A 20,593-nucleotide genomic window follows, 5' to 3' on the forward strand; every position below is an offset into this window, starting at 1 on the left:
AGAGACATCTTGCAAATAACTAGTTTTATATATATAAAGTAAGTGGAAGACAATCTGAAAGGAGTTGGTCTTAGCAGCTACGGGGACTAGAAATGTGTTCTACAGAAGGTAGAATTTGAGCTGATTCGTGAAGAAAGTCAGGGAATCCAAGATAAGAACAAGGCAGAGATGAAAAAGGGAGATGGAATATCATTCTTGAGGAACCACAAATAAAGCTATTTGTAGCCAGATTCTTGAGAATCTGTGACTAAAAGAGGATTTTAAAATTTGATTCTGGAAATGACTGGAGCCACTCTGGAGTTCATTGAATGAGGAGTAGGGGGTGTGTATGGGGGGATGATTGTTGTTGTTGATGATGATAATCTCTCTTTTATCTAAATCACTTTAGCAACTGAGTGGCAAATAGATTGGAATGGCAAAGACAAGTTAGGGAATTCATTTAAAAGGCTATTACAGTAGTCCAGACAAGAGGTGAACTGGGAGTTGTTGATGGTGTGAGGGTAGAGATGGAGAAATATTTGAGAGATGTTGGGAAGGTAGGAACAAGAAGAATGGTAACAGATTAGCTATTTGGAATAAGAGAGAGAAATTGAAGATGACATTGAACTTGTGAGGTTGGATAATTAGGGAAGGGAATAGTTCCCTTGAACATAAGCAGGAAATGAGGAAGGAGTGACCATTTGGGGAATACATAATTCCGTTTGAGCCATGTTGAGTTTCTTCTGGTCCCTCTTTTTGACAAAGTCTCCAAGGACAAAGGATTTATTGAATACTTTGTGCATTTTACATTTAGGAGAGTTGAATCATAACATGGCATGAAGGAAAAACTTATTCCACATTAGTTACTTTAAACAATCTATATTTCAGCTATATGGGCCTATTTGTTGCTTCCTATGTGTTACATCCCATCTCTTACTTCGATGACTTTGCACTGACTCCCATCCATTATTGGAGGACATTCCTTTTATACTGCGGCTTTTTATAATTCATAGCTTCCTTCAAGGCTCAGTTCTGACACCATGTCCTATACAAAGACTTTCCTGGTCTTCATAGTTGTTAGTACTCACCACTTCCTGAAATTACTTTGTATTTCTTTGCCCATGGAAAGGTTTTATCTTCCAAGTAGAATATAAGTTTCTGAGGACAGGGTTAGAAATCTCCATTGCAGGATTTGCTCTAGTAATTTTCTCCTAATTGGCAGAAATTTGTTTTATCTGTAGTGATAAAGAGGGATAAAATCAGAGGTAATTGTATGGTTTCCTTATCTAGATGTCCTTTAAATAAGTCTCCCATTTTCCTGGTTTTATGCTATTATTTTGAGCATATAAAACCATCATATAGAATCTGTACTCAAATCTAAGTTTCTCAGTTATATAATTCTTTTTGTGTTTTTTGGCCTGCCTTTGAACATTCTAACAGTTTAATATTCAGGACAGAAATATTTATTTTTCAATAGTTTATGATCTCTCTCTCTCTCTCTCTCTCTCTCTCTCTCTCTCTCTCTCTCTCTCTCTCTCTCTCTCTCTCTCTCTCTCTCTCCTCTTCAAGTTTCCATGAATGGAACTTCTAGGAATAAAAATAACGCTGATTTTCATGGGAGTTCTGCATATCATAGGCATAGAAAGCTTATTAGGAGGAGCTTATAATAGAGAATTTTATCCTAAGATTTCAAATTTCAGGAAAGTTAACTTAAAAAAAAGAGAGAATAGAATGGGTAGAAACATCTGGGAATATACCATAATCATGTTGTATGAAATCATATTTAATGTCTATATATGTGTTTTTAGATTATTTATTTACTTAATTAAAAAAGACCTAATTTTCTAGATATAATAGTAAATCACCTCAGAATTTTTATTTGATCCAAAGGGAAAAATATGAATGGGGAATCAAAGCAACTATCTTTTATGCTCAGTTATATTTGAGTAAATGAATAAAAACAGCCTAATTATGTGCCAGGTATGGTACTAAGTGTTGGGAATATAAATACAAATGCAATGACAATTCCTATCCTTAAGATGCTTATATTCTAATAAGGTAAGACAGCACATATAGGGAGAGAATCACAGTCAATGAAGAGTACTTTAATCTGCAAAGTTCTGCGGATGCTAAGTGGGGTCATAGAGAAGGAGATTTATGCATCCCACCAATGATTAATGAAAGAGTTGATTTAATTGTGGTTTATGGTTCCAGGACTGAGGGGTTTGGAGAGGATAGGAAAAAATACTTCCTCTCTGATAAGAGACATAACACTGGTGCCTAAAACAAAACCGTCAATCTGGCATTTAAAGCCTTCTACAAATGGGACTCAAAAGCAATGCAGTGGAACAGATAGAGCATCTCAGAGTCAGGAAGACCAAATTCAATTCCTATCCCTGAGTCATAAAACAGTCTTTGTGACCTTTGTTCCCTTCAGACAACTTGCTAGAAATATGGCTGAAGAGCTGATGCTGTCCTGCATTGATGGTAGAAAGATTTTCTTCATTGAGAGTCCCCTATGCCCATAAAATTAGGACTCTGGTCCAATAAACCCCCCAAATCTGCCTCCTATCTGCTTTTCGAGTTTTAATGAAGTATATGGGGGTAGAAATAGTTTGTACAAGTAATGTTCAATGAAATTATATGTGTGTATATATGTATGTATGGATAGATAGATGGATAGGTGGATGGCATGGTAGGCATAAAGGCAACCACAAAGCCTGAGATTAAACCCCACTTCAGATTCATGCTAACTTTGTGACTCTAGACTCTGTAGAGAGAGTTTCCATAGTAGTTATACTACCCCTAAAATTGCAGGCCCAATCCCTAATCCCTAGATATTCTTAATCATGTGTCTCTATTTGTGTCCTTCCGTCTGTGGCTAAGGATGAGTAAGTTACTCAGCACACCCTTCCTTGAAATAGGTAACAAGATGCCCTATCAGCCAGTGTCAGTGTGAACTCTAGACTAAGCATGAAGTCTTTAAAATCCATCTGGTGAAGTAAAAGGCTGAGGCAGCTCTGTCTGTGGTGCAGTACATGAAGCACTAGGGCTGGAGTCAGAAAGATCCACATTCAACTCTGTCCTCCGAGACTTTACTGTGTGACCTTGCAAAAGTCACTTAACTACTCTCTGTTTCACTTCCCTCAAGTGTAAAATGGAGATAATAATAGCAGGGTTGTGAGAATCAATAATAATATTTGTAAAGTGTGGAGCACACAGTTGGTGCTATAAATACTTATTTCCTCCCCTCCTTCAAATCATACGAGATAAGGAGATTTGTTCCAATTGGCTAGGGATTTCAGTGGGTCCTTTATAAAAGCATTAAGTTAGGTGGAAAGGGGGGAATTCTAGAAATTGGAAGAAATACGGCTTTCAGCGCATTCCTAAGGGAAACTTCCCAAAGTAAAAAACTTCCTTGACTAGATCTTTTTCCCTCCCTACTTTTGATCAAAGACTGATGTTGAGAACTTCAAAGGATCCTGAGATGGGATAGAGAAATGGTGTTATATGCCCCAGGAATTATGGATAGAATCTGACTAAGACTCAACAGAAAGCCCAGCAAAGGAACTCCATCATGTCTAAGGAGAACTTGAGCATCTCACTAATGGGAGAAAATTACTTTCAGCAGTTGGGAGCTATGAGTGACGCCTTTGTTGCCTTATGCTTTGTAAGTCTTTCCTCATTTTCTCCTAGACTCTGTATGTGTACTTGGAAAAGTGTGTTCTTGGATTATCAATTGTTCTTACAATATCATCTTGGTAAATATCCCTTTCAAAACCAAAATTGATCCTCCACTGACAATCTTTGTGGTGGGTGTAGAATGGGAAGTACATCCATGAGTGCTCGAGCTGATGGCTTTAGAGAATCACTCCTTGAGGTACCTCCTCAAACCCTGAAAAGGAGATGGAGCTGCTGGACTTGAAGATCCAGTTCATCATCTGTGAGAAGAGGAGTTGGGATAAGTATGACCTAGAGCTTACATGGGCTATATAATTCATGTGGCTTAGGACCTGTGTAACTTGAGGCAAATCTCATTCCCTTTGGGATTCAGTTTCCACTTCTGAGAAATGAGAGGATTGGACAGGATGACCTCTTAGTTCCCTTCTAGGAGCACATCCCCTCTCTCCTTCTCTCTCTCTCTCTCTCTCTCTCTCTCTCTCTCTCTCTCTCTCTCTCTCTCTCTCTCTCTCTCTCTCCTCTCTCTCTCTCTGTTCTCTCTCTCTCTCTCTCTCTCTCTCTCTCTCTCTCTCTCTCTCTCTCTCTCTCTCTCTCTCTCTCTCTCTCTCTCTCTCTCTCTCTCTCTCCACGTATTTGGATATTTAGACTTTCTTTCTTGGATTTTCCTTGATGTGATCTTCCTGGGAGTTAAATGGAAGTCCCAGAATGACTGCAAAAAAAGGACGAAAAAAGAGGCAAAAGCTGGTAACAGCAGAATATAGAAAATATATTGGAAAATTTGATGTTCAAGGAAATATGTTCCCATAAATCTCTCATAAATATAGAGAATCAGTCTTTTTCTTTCAGTTTTATATTACCCTAGAGATATGCCAGTGCTTTAATGCTTTGATAAGATGGGAATAAAACAGAAAGTGGAAAATATCCAGCTCTTTGATCTCTATCTTTATGCCTTTGTCTTTTATACCATCATTTTAATTTGTAGAATCTCTGGGTATCCCTCTTCTCCAGACGTTTCAGTTTAGATGCTTCTCCATATTTATCTCTATTTTTTTCTTCAAGTTTGAGTATGTGGAACCTTTTCTGCCAACCATAATTGTGTGAGATATTTAAGTGTATATAACCTACTGATTGATAGACATTGGACATTATCTGGAAAGTTAAGGATTTTAAAAAAATCTATTTTAAGCCTCAGAAGGAACCTTTGAGGAAGAATATTAGAATTCTAATGCTGTAAAGAAATGTGTTTTCTAGTCACTCTCTAAGGCAAATCAGTATATTCCAGATGGTAGACATGGTTTCCTTTTTCATCTTGAATAAAATAATAAAACCTTCAAGTTTATTTGGATATATTATATTTATGGTGCATATTCCAAATAAAATGGAATAAGTGCATTTTAGACATCATATTTTAAAATTACCATTATCATATATTGCAATGCCACAGTCAGCATAAGACAAAATTTAGCATCTTATACATTAAAGGATCAGAAGGCTTGGGATATGATATTACTTGTTATTTCATATAATGGTACTGTTAATATGTACAATGTTTTCTTGATTCTACTCACTTTACTTTGCATGAGGTCACGTAAGTCTTTTCAGATTTTTCTGAAATCATCCCATTGATCATTTCTTATAACACAATAGTATTCCAAGAAATAATAAGCAAGATGTTTTCAAACCTGGAAAGACTTACATGATCTGATCCACAGTGAAGTAAGCAGAACCGGGAGACCGTTATATACAATAATAGCAAGTTTATACAATGATCAACTATGGTTGTTTTAAATATTCTTAGCAACATAATCCAACACAATTCTGAAGGACTCATGATGCAAAATGTTATCTATCTCCAGAGAAAGAATTGATGGAGACTTAAGGCATTTTTTCCTTTTCTTTTTTGGGGATGTGTGTGGAGGTGGTAGTGGTAGTGGTGGTGGTGGGGTTTCTGTGTTTTTTTCACAACTAATATGTATTTCATGCAGTAGGGAGAGGAGAGGAAGGGAAAGAATATAGAATTCAAAATTTAAAAAATAAATTTAAAAATTGCTTTTACATGTAATTAAAAAATAAATGAAAAACACTTACAAAAGATAAAGATAGCCTTTCATTTTCTTAGCTAGGTGGGGGACTACAGCTATAGAGTAACACATGCACTGTCAGCTGAAATTGATCTTTTGGTCACTTTTACTAAACTATTTTTCTTTGTAAAAAAAAAAGAGAGATCTATTTGTGGGTGCTATATTGGACACATAGAGTTTTCTGAATTTGACACCCAACAGTAAAACTTGACAAAAGACCACAGGTCAGAAATGACACAGTATTGTTTCCCTTATTAAAAAATGTTTGTAGCAATTATATATCTTTCAAATCTTCATCAGAAACTTAAATATTAAAATTTCTTTAGGATTATATTGCTGAGAGTATGTAAGACATTCATAGTTGATCACTTTGTAATATCACTGTTACTGTGTACAATGTTCTCCTGGTTCTACTTGTTTCACTGTGCAACAGTTCATGTCCTTCCAGTTTTTTTTTTTTTTCTGAAATATAAAAATTAAATGTTAGTATCTTTTGGTTAATCCTTTCAATATATTCTGAGTTTTAATAAATCCTTTGTGGAAACATCTCCACGATACCAATTTTTTTTTATTATATTTTGTGGCTGCCGATTCTGGAATATCATGTTGGAGTGGAAAGAGAAGAGTGGATTTAGAATAATGGGCAGCAAGCTAGATGGTACAGTGGTTAGAGTACTGGGCTTCGATTCAAATCCAGCCTTAAATGATTATTAGCTGTGTAACGCTAGGCAGGTCTCTACTTTGGATTCCTCAACTATAAAATGGGGGTGATCTTAGAATCTATTTCATTGGATTATTATAACAATCAAATGAGATAATATTTTTAAAGCATTTAACACAGCACCTGGATGTAAAGTGCTCCATTAGATTGTAAACTTCTTGAAATTAGAGTCTGTCTTTTGCCTCTTTTTATATGCATAGAACTCAGCACAATAGTTTTCATAGAGTCGATATTTACTTATTGATTAAAACATATTAGGCATTTAATAAATGCTTGTTTCTTTCCCTTCCTTCCTTCCATTTGAATCCTGACTCTTCCACTTACCTGTGTGAGTAGAAAAATCACTCCTCTCCTGATACAGTTCTATGATCCTGTGATCTTATAATAAAAATTCAAATCATTGGTGACCTTAGTGGTAACAGACACATTCTGACTGTAAATATACTGTAGCAGTAGGTCCATTGGAGGCTATTTTACATGTTAAATTATTACTTTTGAAAGTTCTACTTTTCTACATTTCTTTCACTTTAATTATATCTCTAGTTCTTTAAATTTACACTGTCCTTTCTCAAAATGGGAAAGTATCTTTTTGCCATTGATGTTTCTACATAATTCTCTCCTTTTTAGCCTTCTCAAATAAAAGCAAATTGGTGCATTTAACCTAATTGGTGTTTTCTTTCTAAGTGTTCCATTGTTATTGGCATCCTTTGGTTTTAGGGAGTCTTACATACCTTTTTTATAATCATGGTTTTTCCCCCTATTGGAGAAAAATCTATTTTTATTTTTTTTTATTCCCAGCCCCTTTGAGAAAAAAAAAGAAAAGAAAATTCTTGTAATAGATATGCATAGACAAGCAAAACAAATGTCTGTATTGACCATTTCCAAATATATATATAAACCTCAGAGTGAATCTGTCAGCTCTTCATCAAGAACATTACCTTTGTTTCTGAATATCCCTCCCACTTCCCTACCTAGTAAGCCAACTCTTGTAAGCAAGTATAAAAGGGAGGGGGGCAGTTCAGCAAAAATAACAAACTCATGCTCCCAATTTGTCACCTCCCTTAGTCCACTTCCTGTGAATGTAAAGACTGTAGTCCCTGCAGCGTTGAATACTAAAGACACTTTGGTTTTTTGTCTTGTATATTTTACCACTTCTGTGATAACCTCTTCTGAAATGGAGTTCCATTTGTTGCCATAAAATTATTCCTTTTGCTTAGGCTAAATTGGCAGTTAAGGCCTCTTTTCTCTGTTTTGATATCTCTGGAGATGAATGACCAAGCAGCGCCTGCCTTCGCTCAGACACTTTCAAATCGTTTATTTATTTATTTATTTTTGCTAGCTTGAATTTTAAGCCTGTCTCATGGGTCTTATTTTTCAACTTCCTATAATTATTTCTCAATAGCTGCTTTTCTAGGGGTTCTCTCCAAATAGTTCCAAGTTTTAAAAAAATGTGACTCCCACTATTTGAAAACTTTGTAAAGCTCATGCAAAATCTGTCCTGGCTTTCCTGCTTTTAGATTTGCCTTCACTTTTTGGATAAAGGCAAATTTATGCTTGATGGAAGGAAATAACTGCTTAACAATTAGAGCCCTTCAAAAATGAACAAGCCGCCTCAGGAGATAGTAAGTTCATCTTCCATCAAAGCCTGGATGAGCACTTATTTGTTGGGTAGTTTGTAGCTTGTATAGCTTAATATCAGGCTGGCTTTTTATGTCACCGACACCATGAGGTCTAGCCACAATAGTCTACTTTCCAGTGTTGCTATCTGGTTCTTTCTCTCTTCTTCTCCATGTGAGCCAGCCAGCATGTCTTTCTGTTTCATCTGCTAAGTCCAGTATAACAAAAATTCTTTAGTTTGGCTCTTTTTTGCTTGCTTTTCTTTGGCGCAGAAAGTGGAGTCTCCTGCATCCCTGTTTTGTTCAGAGTCATTTCTTTGATTTGCAAGTTTGCTTAGAATTTACAGTGTCATTGACTGCAATTGATAGCTGCTAAGTCCTTTAACTGTACTGTGAAACTCATTGATCAAGTATTGGACCCAATAAAGTATTAAATACTTTAGTCATTTATTTTATTTTATTTTATTTATTCATTCATTCATTCATTTATTTATTTCTCTATTTCTCTATTTATTTTATTTTATTGTTTAATAAATCTGTGCTGCCATTGATGATGATCCTGATTTGTTGTAGTCGAGTCATTTCATCGATGTTCACCATTTGGGGTTTTCTTGGCAAAGATACTGGAGTGACTTGCCATTTCTTTCTCCAGCTCATTTTGCAGATGAGGAAACTGAAGCAAACATTGTTTAATTGAGTTGCCCAGGGTCATTGAGCTAGTAAGTATGTAGGGCCAAATTTGGACTTAGATCCTCCTGACTCCAAGTCCAGCCTCTATTCACTGAGGCACTGGATTGGTATTTATCCTAATCCCTGACATTAATCACACTTTATAAAACACTTCACAACAATTTGTGTGGTGAGCAATATAATTTAATTCTGTAGGCATTTTGAGAGGGGGTTTGATATAAGAGCAAAGTAGATGATATAAGATTTGATATAAGAGCAAATTTTTGCCTCTGATACATGCTAGCTAGCTGTGTGACTGAAACCCTTTGAAGCTTTCTTTTTATACGTTGGATTTAACATATATTTTAATGTATATTATATATTAGATTGCTTGCCATCTAGGGGAGAGGGTAGGGGAAAGGAGGGGAAAATTTGGAACACAAGGCTATGCAAGGGTTAATGTTGAAAAATTATCTGTCCATATGTTTTGAAAATAAAAAGCTTTAATAAAAAAAGGGAAAAATAAATTAAATTTTAAAAAATGATGAACAGGCTGATTTTAGAAATCCTGGAAAGGTTAATGTGAATTGGTCATGAGTGAAGTGAGCAGAACCAGGAGAACATTGTACACAGTAATTGTAAGTAAGATTGTGCGGTGATCAACTATGATAGACTTGGCTCTTGTCAACAATACAGTGATTCAAGAAAATTCCAACAGACTTTGGATGGAAAATGCCATCCATATCAGAAAAAGAATTATGGAGACTGACTGCATACTCTTGATTGAAGAATACTCTTCATTTTTTTGTTTTTCTTTCTCATTTCCCTTTTGTTTTGTGTTTAAAATAATTACACACATATTACCTATATCAGATTGTTTGCTTTCTGGAGAATGGGGGAGGTTAAAGAGAGAAAAAGAAAAAAAAATTGGAACTCAAAATCTTATAAAAATGAATTTTGAAAATGATCTTTACATATAATTGGAAAAATAACATATTGTTGAGAAGAAAAAAAACAGTAAATATAAAGTAAGTTTAAAGGCAAAACATTTAAGGACCAGGAGAAAGAATATTGACCGGGAATAATTTTCCCTGTCAATATGTGTTAAAATGAGACTTGAACCCAGGTTTCCCTAATCCCAAGGCTGGCCCTCTAACCACTAACCACATAGCACTTCTCATTTTTTGTTGTCTTTCTTTTCTTTCTTTCTTTCTTTTTTTTTTTTAAGCATGGATGAAGGGAAATTCTAATATATATTCATATCTAGGGACACATCATCGTCATTCCACTTTTTTTGTTTGTTTCAAGTAGGAAACATTAAGAACTGACTAAAAATGACACAATCTTTTTTTTTTTTTTTTTTTTTTTTTTTTTTAAATGACTGATCTGTTTATTCTTTGCAATTTGAGCCACTCTACTTGGAAACTGGAACTTCCAGTTCAGTGTGGTGGTGGGGTCAAATTTTGGTTGACAGAACATAATGAGATGCATTTTTATTATTGTCATTCCAGGTTTCTGCAAGTGACAAATGTGGAGAGACGTCCCTTCCAATGTGACACTTGAATCTCAGCGATGACACTCCAAGTTTTCACCGAAAATTAAATATGACTTAGGAACATTGAACCTTAGGAAGGTTGATGATGTCATCGGTTGCCAGGGGCAGCAAAATCCAGCAGGCTGTCAGCCTGCAGGGAGTTGACCCAGAAACATGCATGATAGTATTTAAAAATCACTGGGCACAGGTAATAATATATTTAAGGAAAAACTGTATATCTTTGCTGGCTGAAACAGCTATAGGGTTCTTTGTAATGGAACCTAGATCTCTCTTATGCTTGTATATCATAGAACTAGGCTTACAAATGGATCCATTTGCTTCAGGGATTGGGAAAGAATTGATTTTTCTTCTTTTTTTCTCTCTCTCAGAATGACTTCTGGGACAAACAAACAAAAAAAAAATAGTGGTAGTCTACTCTTACCTAGTACTGATGACTAGAAAAACATTTTCCATATATCATCTTATTGGATGTTTGTAGCAACTCTGAAATAATGTAGCTATACATAACTTGGGGCATCTAGATGGCAAAATAAAGTGCCAGACTTGAAGTCAGGAAGACTTGAATTTAAATCCATCCTCAGATACTCAGTAGCTGTGTTACACTGGACAATTCACTTAACCTTTTTTGCCTCAGTTTCCCCATTTGTAAAATGGAGAAGAAAATGACAAGCCATTCCAGCATCTTTGCCAAGAAAACTCTAAATGAGGTCGCAAAGACTGAACAACGATACATTATTATTATTACTAATTTTTGAAGGAGGACAGCAGTGTTTCATGATGGATAGAGGGCTGACTTGAAAGTGAAAAAAACCTGGACTCATGACTTGACTCCAACACATGATGGACTTTATGACCCTTTATTTCTATTCCTTAAACTCCAATTTCCTTGGGCAGTTCTCTAAGACCAGATAGGCTGTGGAGCAAGGTAATATCTTTGTTTTTAGAGCTGCCCCATGGAATCGATATACCAATGCAATCACAGTTCCCAGTTTTAAAAAATTACAGATTGAAAATGAGGCTCAGAGAAGGGATTGCAGCTAATGAGTGTTGCTTAGTTCTATTTAGCAAATATTTATTCTAGATCTGCTCTGTGAAAGTAATGTACGAGGGCTGTACAGATCAAAAATGAGTCTTTACCCAAGGCTTTAAAGTACTTCACATGTTATCTCATTTGATCTTTATAACACCCTTTGAAGTGATGTTATTGTTACCCCATTTTATGGATGAAAAAACTGAAGCTGAGAAAGCTTAAGTGACTTATCATGCAGCTAGTGAAAATCCCAGTCATCCTGACTTCAAGTAGAGCACTTAATTCTTGTATCACTTTACTGCCTTACATTTTAATTGTGGTAGGGGACCATAATACATACACAGAATTGTAATAAAATTCAAAGGAGAGTACTTGAGAAAATATTTTGGGAAATTTTGTAGAAGTAAAGGAGGAAGCTGGAGGAATCAAGGGAGAGTTCATAAAGGTATCTGAGATGAATCTTGAAAGAAGATAAAAATTGTGAAATCATTCTTGAGTAAAATGTTAGCTCTTGTGAAAAGCAAAAATGAGGAAGTTTGTATATTACTTTGCACCTTTTCATAAAATTCTTCTTCTTGCCTATCCCAACCTCAAGTTCACACAAAGAAAAACTTTGTTTGGAGAAAAGTAGGGGCATTATGGGAAGTGGATAGGATGCCGGGCCTGGAAGTAGGAAGAGGTGAGTTGAAATCTGACCTCAGATACTTATTAGTTACATGATCCTGGGCAGGTCACTCAAATGCTGTTTACCTTAATCCACTGGAGCAGGAAATGTCAGACCATTTCGGTATCTTTGCCAAGAAAACAGCTTGGACAGAATGGTCCAAGGGGTCACAGAGAGTCAGACATGAATGAATGAAAATCCCAACCTCATCCTAAGTCTTGAACAATAGGTCTCAGAGTGGGGGGGGGTAGGTTTAAGTTAGGTATCAGTTAGCTAAGGGTATGGATGTAATGTCTACATTACAAAGACAGATGGATGAATTTTTGGCTTATCTATTTGGGATGATCTGCAGAGCATTTGTTTGAGTAATTAAGGGTTGTGCATTCAGAAAATTTACCAGCCCATCCTTTCCACAGAGAGCACGCAGGAATAAAATAAATAAAATTGGTTTCCTTTACTACTTGTCCAGCATTATTCTCCCCAGGTGAGTTGGTAAGTGGCTATTTATGAGACTGGTTTTTAATGACTGCCTAGGCACCTTCCTGTGTGCCGGAAACAGCATGTGAGGGAAAGAAAGCATTGAGCCTGCAAATCACAGCAATTACAGGGGACACAATTTAGATCAAAAAAATGAGCAGAATCCATCCTGTTTTTGAGCATTCTACACTCCAGCTTCTTGCCAGTATCTGGAGAAAGACCGCCAGTATTTCTTGTACCTTAGCAGTTCTGCCTGGCTTTTTACTGTCAAATTCTAACTGCTTTGCTCAGGAAATTGAGGGCACATCTATTTCAGCAAAGGGAAATGGAGAACTGAGGTAGTTTTTTAAAGCAAATTTTCAAAAGAAAATCCCCCAAAGAACTCAATCTTTTACTGTAATTAACTGGAGATTCTAAGGTGAAAGTATCTTTTCCCCTCTTTACTCATGCAGACTGACTGTGATGTTCATTTCTTCCTCTTTTCTTCTTGTATCTGTATCTGTTTCTCATTTAATCCTTTTTCCTTTTCAGCAACCTACTTATATGGTTTTTCTTTCTAGGATGGAAGGGAGAAGATCTAATAATTTCTCTTCTATAAAATGTTAACTCTTGATTAAATTATGTAGATAATCAACCCCATGCATAGTCCAAGGCAAATTATGAATCATAGGTCTGATTTTTCTAAAGCTGAGGAATCTTTTGGATTGTTCATCTCCATTTTTCTGGTGTATTCAAATTGTCAACTTTACCCCAGGAAAAACTAGCAAACAAACTAGGATTAAGAATGCAAATTAAAAAAAAATGTAATGTTCTTTTCAACATGGTTTGGAAATGGTTTTAGGATTATCTATCCCTGTAGATTACCATTAATGCAGTTAGTCAAGAGTCAGGTGTCAACCATAGCAGTTAGAGCTGTTGGCAAATGACATCACCTTCAAAATGAAAATACAAAAAAATTGTAAAAGCAGTAAATCATTTTCCGACAAGCATGTAATTTTTCCCACTCAAATTAATTAATCCACTGAAATTTGGACCCCTTAAGACCTCTGGTTAAGAAGGAGCAAGTTGAGTATTTCATCTGCAATTATTTACTGAGTAGAAACATTAAGGGAAATGGAATAGGATAGCAAAAGGAGTACTGCTTTTGGAGTCAGAGAAGGTGAGTTCAAATTCTAACTCTGAAACGGATTAGTCATGTCATGCTGGGTAAGTCATTTTATCTCTCTGGGCCTAAGTTTACTTCTCTGTAAAGTGAAGGAGTAGAATTGGATGGTCTTTGAGGTCCCTTCCCTTCCACGTTTAGATTTATTATAATTTAGTGATAATAATATGTATATTGTTGTATTGGGCAGAAGGGTCTAAAAAAGTAGGATATTTAGTACTTTAGTACTTGCTCTCTAAGAAATTAAGCTTAATTGGAAATAAGCACATAATAAATGCCTGTTGACTGGCTGACATTTAAGAGCTAGCCAGACATAAATAGTCAACAATTACATAGTTATGATTACTAGCTAAGTGCTATACAAACAGGGGTAGGGGTTCAGAACAGAAAGATTGTGGTTGGTTCCAGTGGTCAAGGAAAGAAACTCAAAAGATGTGACCCTTAAGTCAGAACTTACAGGATGTGTATGGGGTTTGGCTAGGTGGAGAGAAAAAAGCAGATAGATATTTCATGCAGAGATCCCAACATTAGCAAAGATGGGATCAAAATTTTCTGAATGATGGCTTTTGGGTGGAGTGTGGGAGAGGTGGGAAGGTTCTGGCAATTGAGGGGAAAGGAGAAGATTTGTCTGTTAATATGTTGATTTGTCTGTAACCTGTACATTCATGTTTCTGAAGAGCATTTGCCAGGGATTTAAATAGCCTCTTATGAATTCCTTCTTCCCTCCATCTCTCCTTCTCTTCCTCCCTCCCTTTCTTCCTTCTTCTCTCCTTCTCTCCCTTCCTCCCTCCTTTTCTTCCTTTCTCCTTCTCTCCCTTCCTCCCTCCTTTTCTTCCTCTCTCCTTCTCTCCCTTTCTCCCTCCTTTTCTTCCTCTCTCTTTCCCTCTCTCCCTCCCTCCTTCTTTCCTTCTTTTCTCCTTCTCTCCCTTTCTCCCTCCTTTTCTTCCTCTCTCCTTCTCTCCCTTTCTCCCTCCTTTTCTTCCTCTCTCTTTCCCTCTCTCCCTCCCTCCTTCTTTCCTTCTTTTCTCCTTCTCTCCCTTTCTCCCTCCTTTTCTTCCTCTCTCCTTCTCTCCCTTTCTCCCTCCTTTTCTTCCTCTCTCCTTCTCTCCCTTTCTCCCTCCTTTTCTTCCTCTCTCTTTCCCTCTCTCCCTCCCTCCTTCTTTCCTTCTTTTCTCCTTCTCTCCCTTTCTCCCTCCTTTTCTTCCTCTCTCCTTCTCTCCCTTTCTCCCTCCTTTTCTTCCTCTCTCCTTCTCTCCCTTTCTCCCTCCTTTTCTTCCTCTCTCTTTCCCTCTCTCCCTCCCTCCTTCTTTCCTTCTTTTCTCCTCCCTCCCTCCTTCCCTGGAGGCATTGTTGATATACCAGTAGAACTGACAAGAGATATTAGATAGCAATGTCTATTACTGGTACTATCACCAAACAGTTCCTTTGTATCCTTAGATATTTAGTAGATATGATCCTGTTACTTAATTTCTTTGAGCCTCAGTTTCCTTATTTGTAAATAAGAGATAATAATACCATTTTTCTCAAATGGTTACTTGAAGATCAAATGAGTTGATGAATGTACATTGCTTTAAAGTATGATATAAATGTCAGCTAACATTGTGGATGTACAATAGAATGTATCAAATTTAGACTTGGTGCAGAGATGAATTTTAGAACAATTTAGAGCTATCTAAGAGTGAAATGAGCCTGAATCAGCAGGTAGTAAATTCCTTTTCATTTCAAGAAGAGCCTGGAGAACCACTTTGGTGTATATCATATTGGGAATTCTTTTCTGAGTATAGTTTGGATTAGCCAGTAACTGTAATATTTTTCAATTTTGAAATTCTGTAATAATGATGATTAATAGTAATTAAGTGATCATAAAGATAAGAAATTTGTGTATAGCCATGTCTAAGGCCTACATTTATTGCTCTTTGCAGTGCTATTTAATTTCAGATGTTCCAATTGATTTATATATTTATCAGTTCCTTTTGGAGGACAATAAACAAGTAATAATACACTTGATACTTGCTACCAGAAATACTTTTAACTTGAAGGTTGAGTGGCTGAGGCATCTTTTTTTGTTGTTGTTATTTGCTTGTTTTGATCTAGCACACTTTTCTTTCTTTTTTCTTTTAACATCTTTCTGTTTTTTGTTTTTTTTTTTAATTATTCACCATTTTTTTTTTTTTTTTTTTTAGCATTTCAGTTCTAAATCTTTTCCCTTCCTTTGGCCACTCCCCCATTGAGAAGGCAAGCAACAGAATGCCCATTATACATATGAAGTAATAAAAAAAATTGTATTAGCCATCCTGCAAAAAACAAAATACTAAAGAAAGTGAGAAAGTATGCTTCACTTTGCATTCAGAGTTCACCAGTTCTCTCTCTGGAGGCAGGTAGCATTTTTCATCATGAGATCTTTGGAATTCTCTTGCATCATTATATTAATCAGACCAGTTAAGCCTTTCATAGGTGATCATCTTCACACTGCTTCTGGTACTGTGTGCAACATTCTTTTGGTTCTTTTTCACTTTGCGTCGGTTCATATTTTTCTGAAGCCACCATGCTTATCATTTCCTGTAGCAAATGAGCATTTTATCCTAATCCTATGTTGCCACTTGTTCAGCCATTTCCCAATTGATGGTAGTCCCTCAATTTTCAATTCTTTGCCACCACAGAAAGAGCTGCAATAAAGGATTTTGTACATATAGGTCCTTTTCTCTTTTCTTTGCTCGCTTTGAGATGCAGACCTAATAGTGGTATGCTGCGTCAAAGAATATTCACGACTTTATAACTTTTGGGTGCAGTTCCAAATTATTTTCCAGAATGAATGATTGGACCAGTTTACAACTCGAGCAGTGATGCGTTAGTGTACCTATTTTTTTTCACAAACTCACTAACATTTATCATTTTCCTTTCTGACTTGTTAGCCATTCTGATAGGTGTCAGGTGGTAAATTATTTTAATTTGTATCTCCCTAATATATAGTGATTTAGATCATTTTAAAAATATGACTTTTGATAGTTTTGATTTCTTCTTCTGAAAACTGCTTGTTCGTATCCTTAGAACATTTATCAGCGTGGGAATGTGAGCCATCTTCCTTAATCTTTTTGCTTAATTTAGCTTGCTTAAGCATATTCCTGAGTTCACTTTCATGATTGAGCATGTATTGGACCAGGAAATTAATTCTAGGCCCAAATGGTGCCAAAGTTGTAGAAAACTCCAAGGCTATGATGGCGAAGAACACTTCTCAGTTGCTATGGGACCTGGAAAATTTTTAAGTTTCCTAGCATAGTACTGAGAGGCAGTATGCTGTTCAGGCTAGAAGGCTAGACAACCACCTTCAATCTTTCTCTGACAAATAGGACCATAAATTTAGAATTGGAGACTGACTCGCTGTCTTACCATGGATGAGTCTTTTTAATCTCTCAGCAACAAAGACATTATAAATTACAGAAGAGTTAGAAATCTGTATCAATGAAGGGGGTTTCTGCAGCAGGAATTCCCCACACCAAAGAAATCAAAAGGTCTAGATCAAAACAGAAAAACAAAAAGCCTTTGTAGGATTATAGGATAGCCTTTTACTTTTATTTCCCATTAGTTCAAGACTTTCAGTTAATTTTAATTCCTTCTTTTTCTGTGCTGTGGATTTGTTCTTAGAGCAATTGAGAAACGTGGATTCTCTGATTGGACTAGGCCATTGTTTCTTATGTTGTTTATTTGAAATAAAGTGAACAGTTGTCCTTTGTAGAGGTTTCTGTCTTTCTGGCACTGGAGATTCAGTTTTACTTCCTAAGTTTTACTCTTGCTTACGTAAACTGAGTTAATTAATTTGTTAAATTGCTTCCCCCTTGTCACATATGAAAGAAAGTTTTGTTTTATTTTTTCATGGATGTACTACTTCTCAGTGTTCCAGTTTGTTTTATCAGTATAGGGGGATGCTGATTCTGGAACTTGGGGAACAGGCCCTTGTGATAGAAGGATGCTGACCTGGAACCTGGGGAACAACTCTTGTAAATTTGGGTCAAAGCACATGGGTTCTACTTGGCCTTTCTACTTTACATTCAGTGTAATCATGTAAAAGTTTTTTCCCTGTCTTAAGGTCTAACTTTCCTCATATGAAAAATTACAGATTGTACTAGATCAGGGATTCTTAACTGAGAGCTCATGAATTTTTCCCCTTCATATTTTTATAACTTTCACTATAATTGGTTTCCTTTGTAATCCTATGCATATATGTTAATAGGTAATATATAAGTATAGCACAATATATATATTTTTATTTGTATTATATATCACAATTATGTAATATATTAGTAAATATTATCTAAAATTAATAAAGTAGCTGTGTTATGCATAATGATAATACATGTGAAGTATATTTATTGCTTTAAAATTATATTGTATCATGTATGCTAAAATATGTCAATAATATATACAGACATACACACATCTATACACATATTACATATATGCACATGCTTATGTATGATCTCCCCTAGTAGATCATAAACTCCTCAGAGAAAGGAACTGTTTCTTTTTTATTGTTGTATTTCTTGTCTCTGGCACTGTGTGCACACTTAATAAAGAACTGTTGATGGATGAAAGAGAATGCTTTTAAATTAGAGGTTCATGGAAACATTTCAAGGAGAGTATTTGAATTTGAATGGAGAAAAAACATAACATCTTTATTTTCATTAATCTTTAATTGAAATTTAGCATTTCCTTCAATTGGGAGTATAGGCAATAAAGCTGATGTTCTGAGGAGTCCATAGTATTCACTAGGCTGCCAAAACCACCTTTGTAAAAGAAAAAAATTAGGTTAAAAACCCCTGCTTTAAAAGAATAAGACTTTCCCCCTCTGCCTATAAAATCCTATTTGTTGATGTTTAAAAAAAAATTTTTTTTAAGTCTTTGCTAATAACATTTCACACGGGGTTACTAAGTATATTCCTCCCAACAGCACTGTGCCATGCTGAATGTTTTCTAACTGAATTAAATGTAGCAGCCTCAATGTCCTAACACCAATATTTGAGGTCCAGCTCTGACTCTTATCAGCTACATGCAAGTCACCAGCCTTCCTGAGTTTCAGATTCCTTATTTATAAAATGGAAATAACAATATTTTTAGAACTACCAAAACCTGCTTCACAACATTGTCAGTAAAACTTATCAATACCTTGGAAAAAAAATCTTAACATTATATGCATTGTTTCATTTCCATAGCATTCTGTCTCTACAAAGGAGTGAGATGGAAGTTTTTTCTTATATCCCTTCGTTAGAGCCAGAGGTGTTCTTTATAACTTTACAGTTATTTTGCTTTTTAGTTATTCTTTCCATAATGTTGTTACGGTCGTTGTGTATATTTTTTCTCCATGCTGTTTCCTTCACTTTGTATCCATGTGTGTAAATCTCTCCATACTTCTCTATTCATCAGGTTCATCATTTCCCATTTAATGAGCATCAATTTTGTTTCCAGTTATCACAAATAATGCTGTTGTAAAATATTTTGGTGCATTTGGGGACTTTTTTTTTAGTCTATCCCTCACTGTGGAACCTTTAAAGGAAAGGATATGGAGATTTTTATCTATTTTATTTGCATATTTCAAAGTTATACTTATTTATTGTGTGAAACCAGGAGCTGAAGAGGGGAGTTCATCCAGGAATGAAGAATCAGTTGTGCCTGTTTGGTGTAAAAGGGATTCATGTGAAATAAGCCTGGTAGTTTGAATCTAAGTTAGAATTCACTTTCAGACTAGGGAATTATAATTTTTTTAATAGGGTGGAACAATAAGTTCTTGTAATTAGCATGGTGCCTGGTGCCTATTTAATAAATGTTTATTTATTGATTGCTATGGTTAAAACTTGGACTTTTAGGAGATTATTTTGGCAGCTAGGAGGAGGATGAATCACAAAGGAGACAGACTGGAAGCCAAGAGTCTAAATAAATAGAAAGTTGTTGCAATAGTTGAGAGATGGACCAGGTGAGCCTTGTGAATAAGGAAGCTGGGGGCACAGCCTGGAGCCCAGAAGATTTGAGGTCATATATGGCCCCAGATAATGTGTCCATAAGCAAGTAATCCAACCTACCTATCTTAGTTTCCTCGACTATAAATGGGGATAATTACATCTACTTCCTAGGGTCATTATGAGAATCAAATGAGATAATGTCTGTAAATACTTAGTACAATTTCTGACTTGTTGTGGGTACTATATAAATGCTTTTGTTCCCTTCCCTGACTTGAATATAGAAGCATAGAGAAGGGTAGAAATTCTATGGAGGTAGAATTGAGAAGGTTTAACAACTGATTCCGAGGAAAAGTCAAGTTGGATCCTGAAATTTCAAACCAGGTTCGCTAAAAGATAGTGGTGCCCTCAATGGAATTGTCTAAATTTGGAGGAAGCTGAATTTAGGAGGAAAAATTATGATTTTCATTTTTCATTACTCAGTTGGAGTTGCCTATGGAACATCTCCTTAAATATAGCCAACTATGGATATCCTATATAAGATTATTGATTTGGGACTAGAGCTCAAGAGAGAGACTATCAATCTCTAATAAATTGGATCATCTCTATAGAGAAAATCACTGAACTCATCGTTGCTGGTGAGAAGACCCTTGCAACATTGGAAAGAACATTGTTTACAAGGGTGATGCTTTGGATTTGAATTCCAAGTGACCTTGGGTAAATCACTTAAACTTTTTGGACCTATTTCTTAATATTAAATTAAGGGGTTGAACTACGTAGCCCCCTGGCAGCTAGGTACCTCAATGGATGTTGAAAAATTCATCTTCACAAGTTCAAATACAGCCTCAGAAATTACTAGCAGTGTAACCCTGGGCAAGTCACTTAACCCTGTTTGCCTCAGTTTCCCCATCTTTAAAATGAGTTGGAGAAAGAAATGGCAAACCAAATCCAGTATCTTTGCCAAGAAAGCTCCAAATTGGATCACAAGGAATCAGACATGATTTAAACGA

The 20,593-nt window shown here is 35.9% G+C and overlaps 1 protein-coding gene across 6 annotated transcripts in view; it reads left to right on the forward strand.

The window, feature by feature from the left end:
- FHIP1A (FHF complex subunit HOOK interacting protein 1A) overlaps window positions 1-20,593 on the forward strand; it is a 363,684-nt gene that overhangs the window by 193,217 nt on the left and 149,874 nt on the right. For 5 of the 6 annotated variants that reach the window (XM_074274292.1, XM_074274294.1, XM_074274293.1 and 2 more), the window contains one exon: window positions 10,259-10,489. The exons of the other annotated variant lie outside the window; for it this stretch is intronic. In XM_074274292.1, the coding sequence (XP_074130393.1) occupies window positions 10,385-10,489 (105 nt within the window). In that variant the 5' untranslated portion in view covers window positions 10,259-10,384. The remainder of the gene's footprint in view (window positions 1-10,258; window positions 10,490-20,593) is intronic. 6 annotated transcript variants of the gene reach the window in all.

Source organism: Sminthopsis crassicaudata, chromosome 6, assembly GCF_048593235.1.
Source record: "Sminthopsis crassicaudata isolate SCR6 chromosome 6, ASM4859323v1, whole genome shotgun sequence".
NCBI lineage: Eukaryota > Metazoa > Chordata > Mammalia > Dasyuromorphia > Dasyuridae > Sminthopsis > Sminthopsis crassicaudata.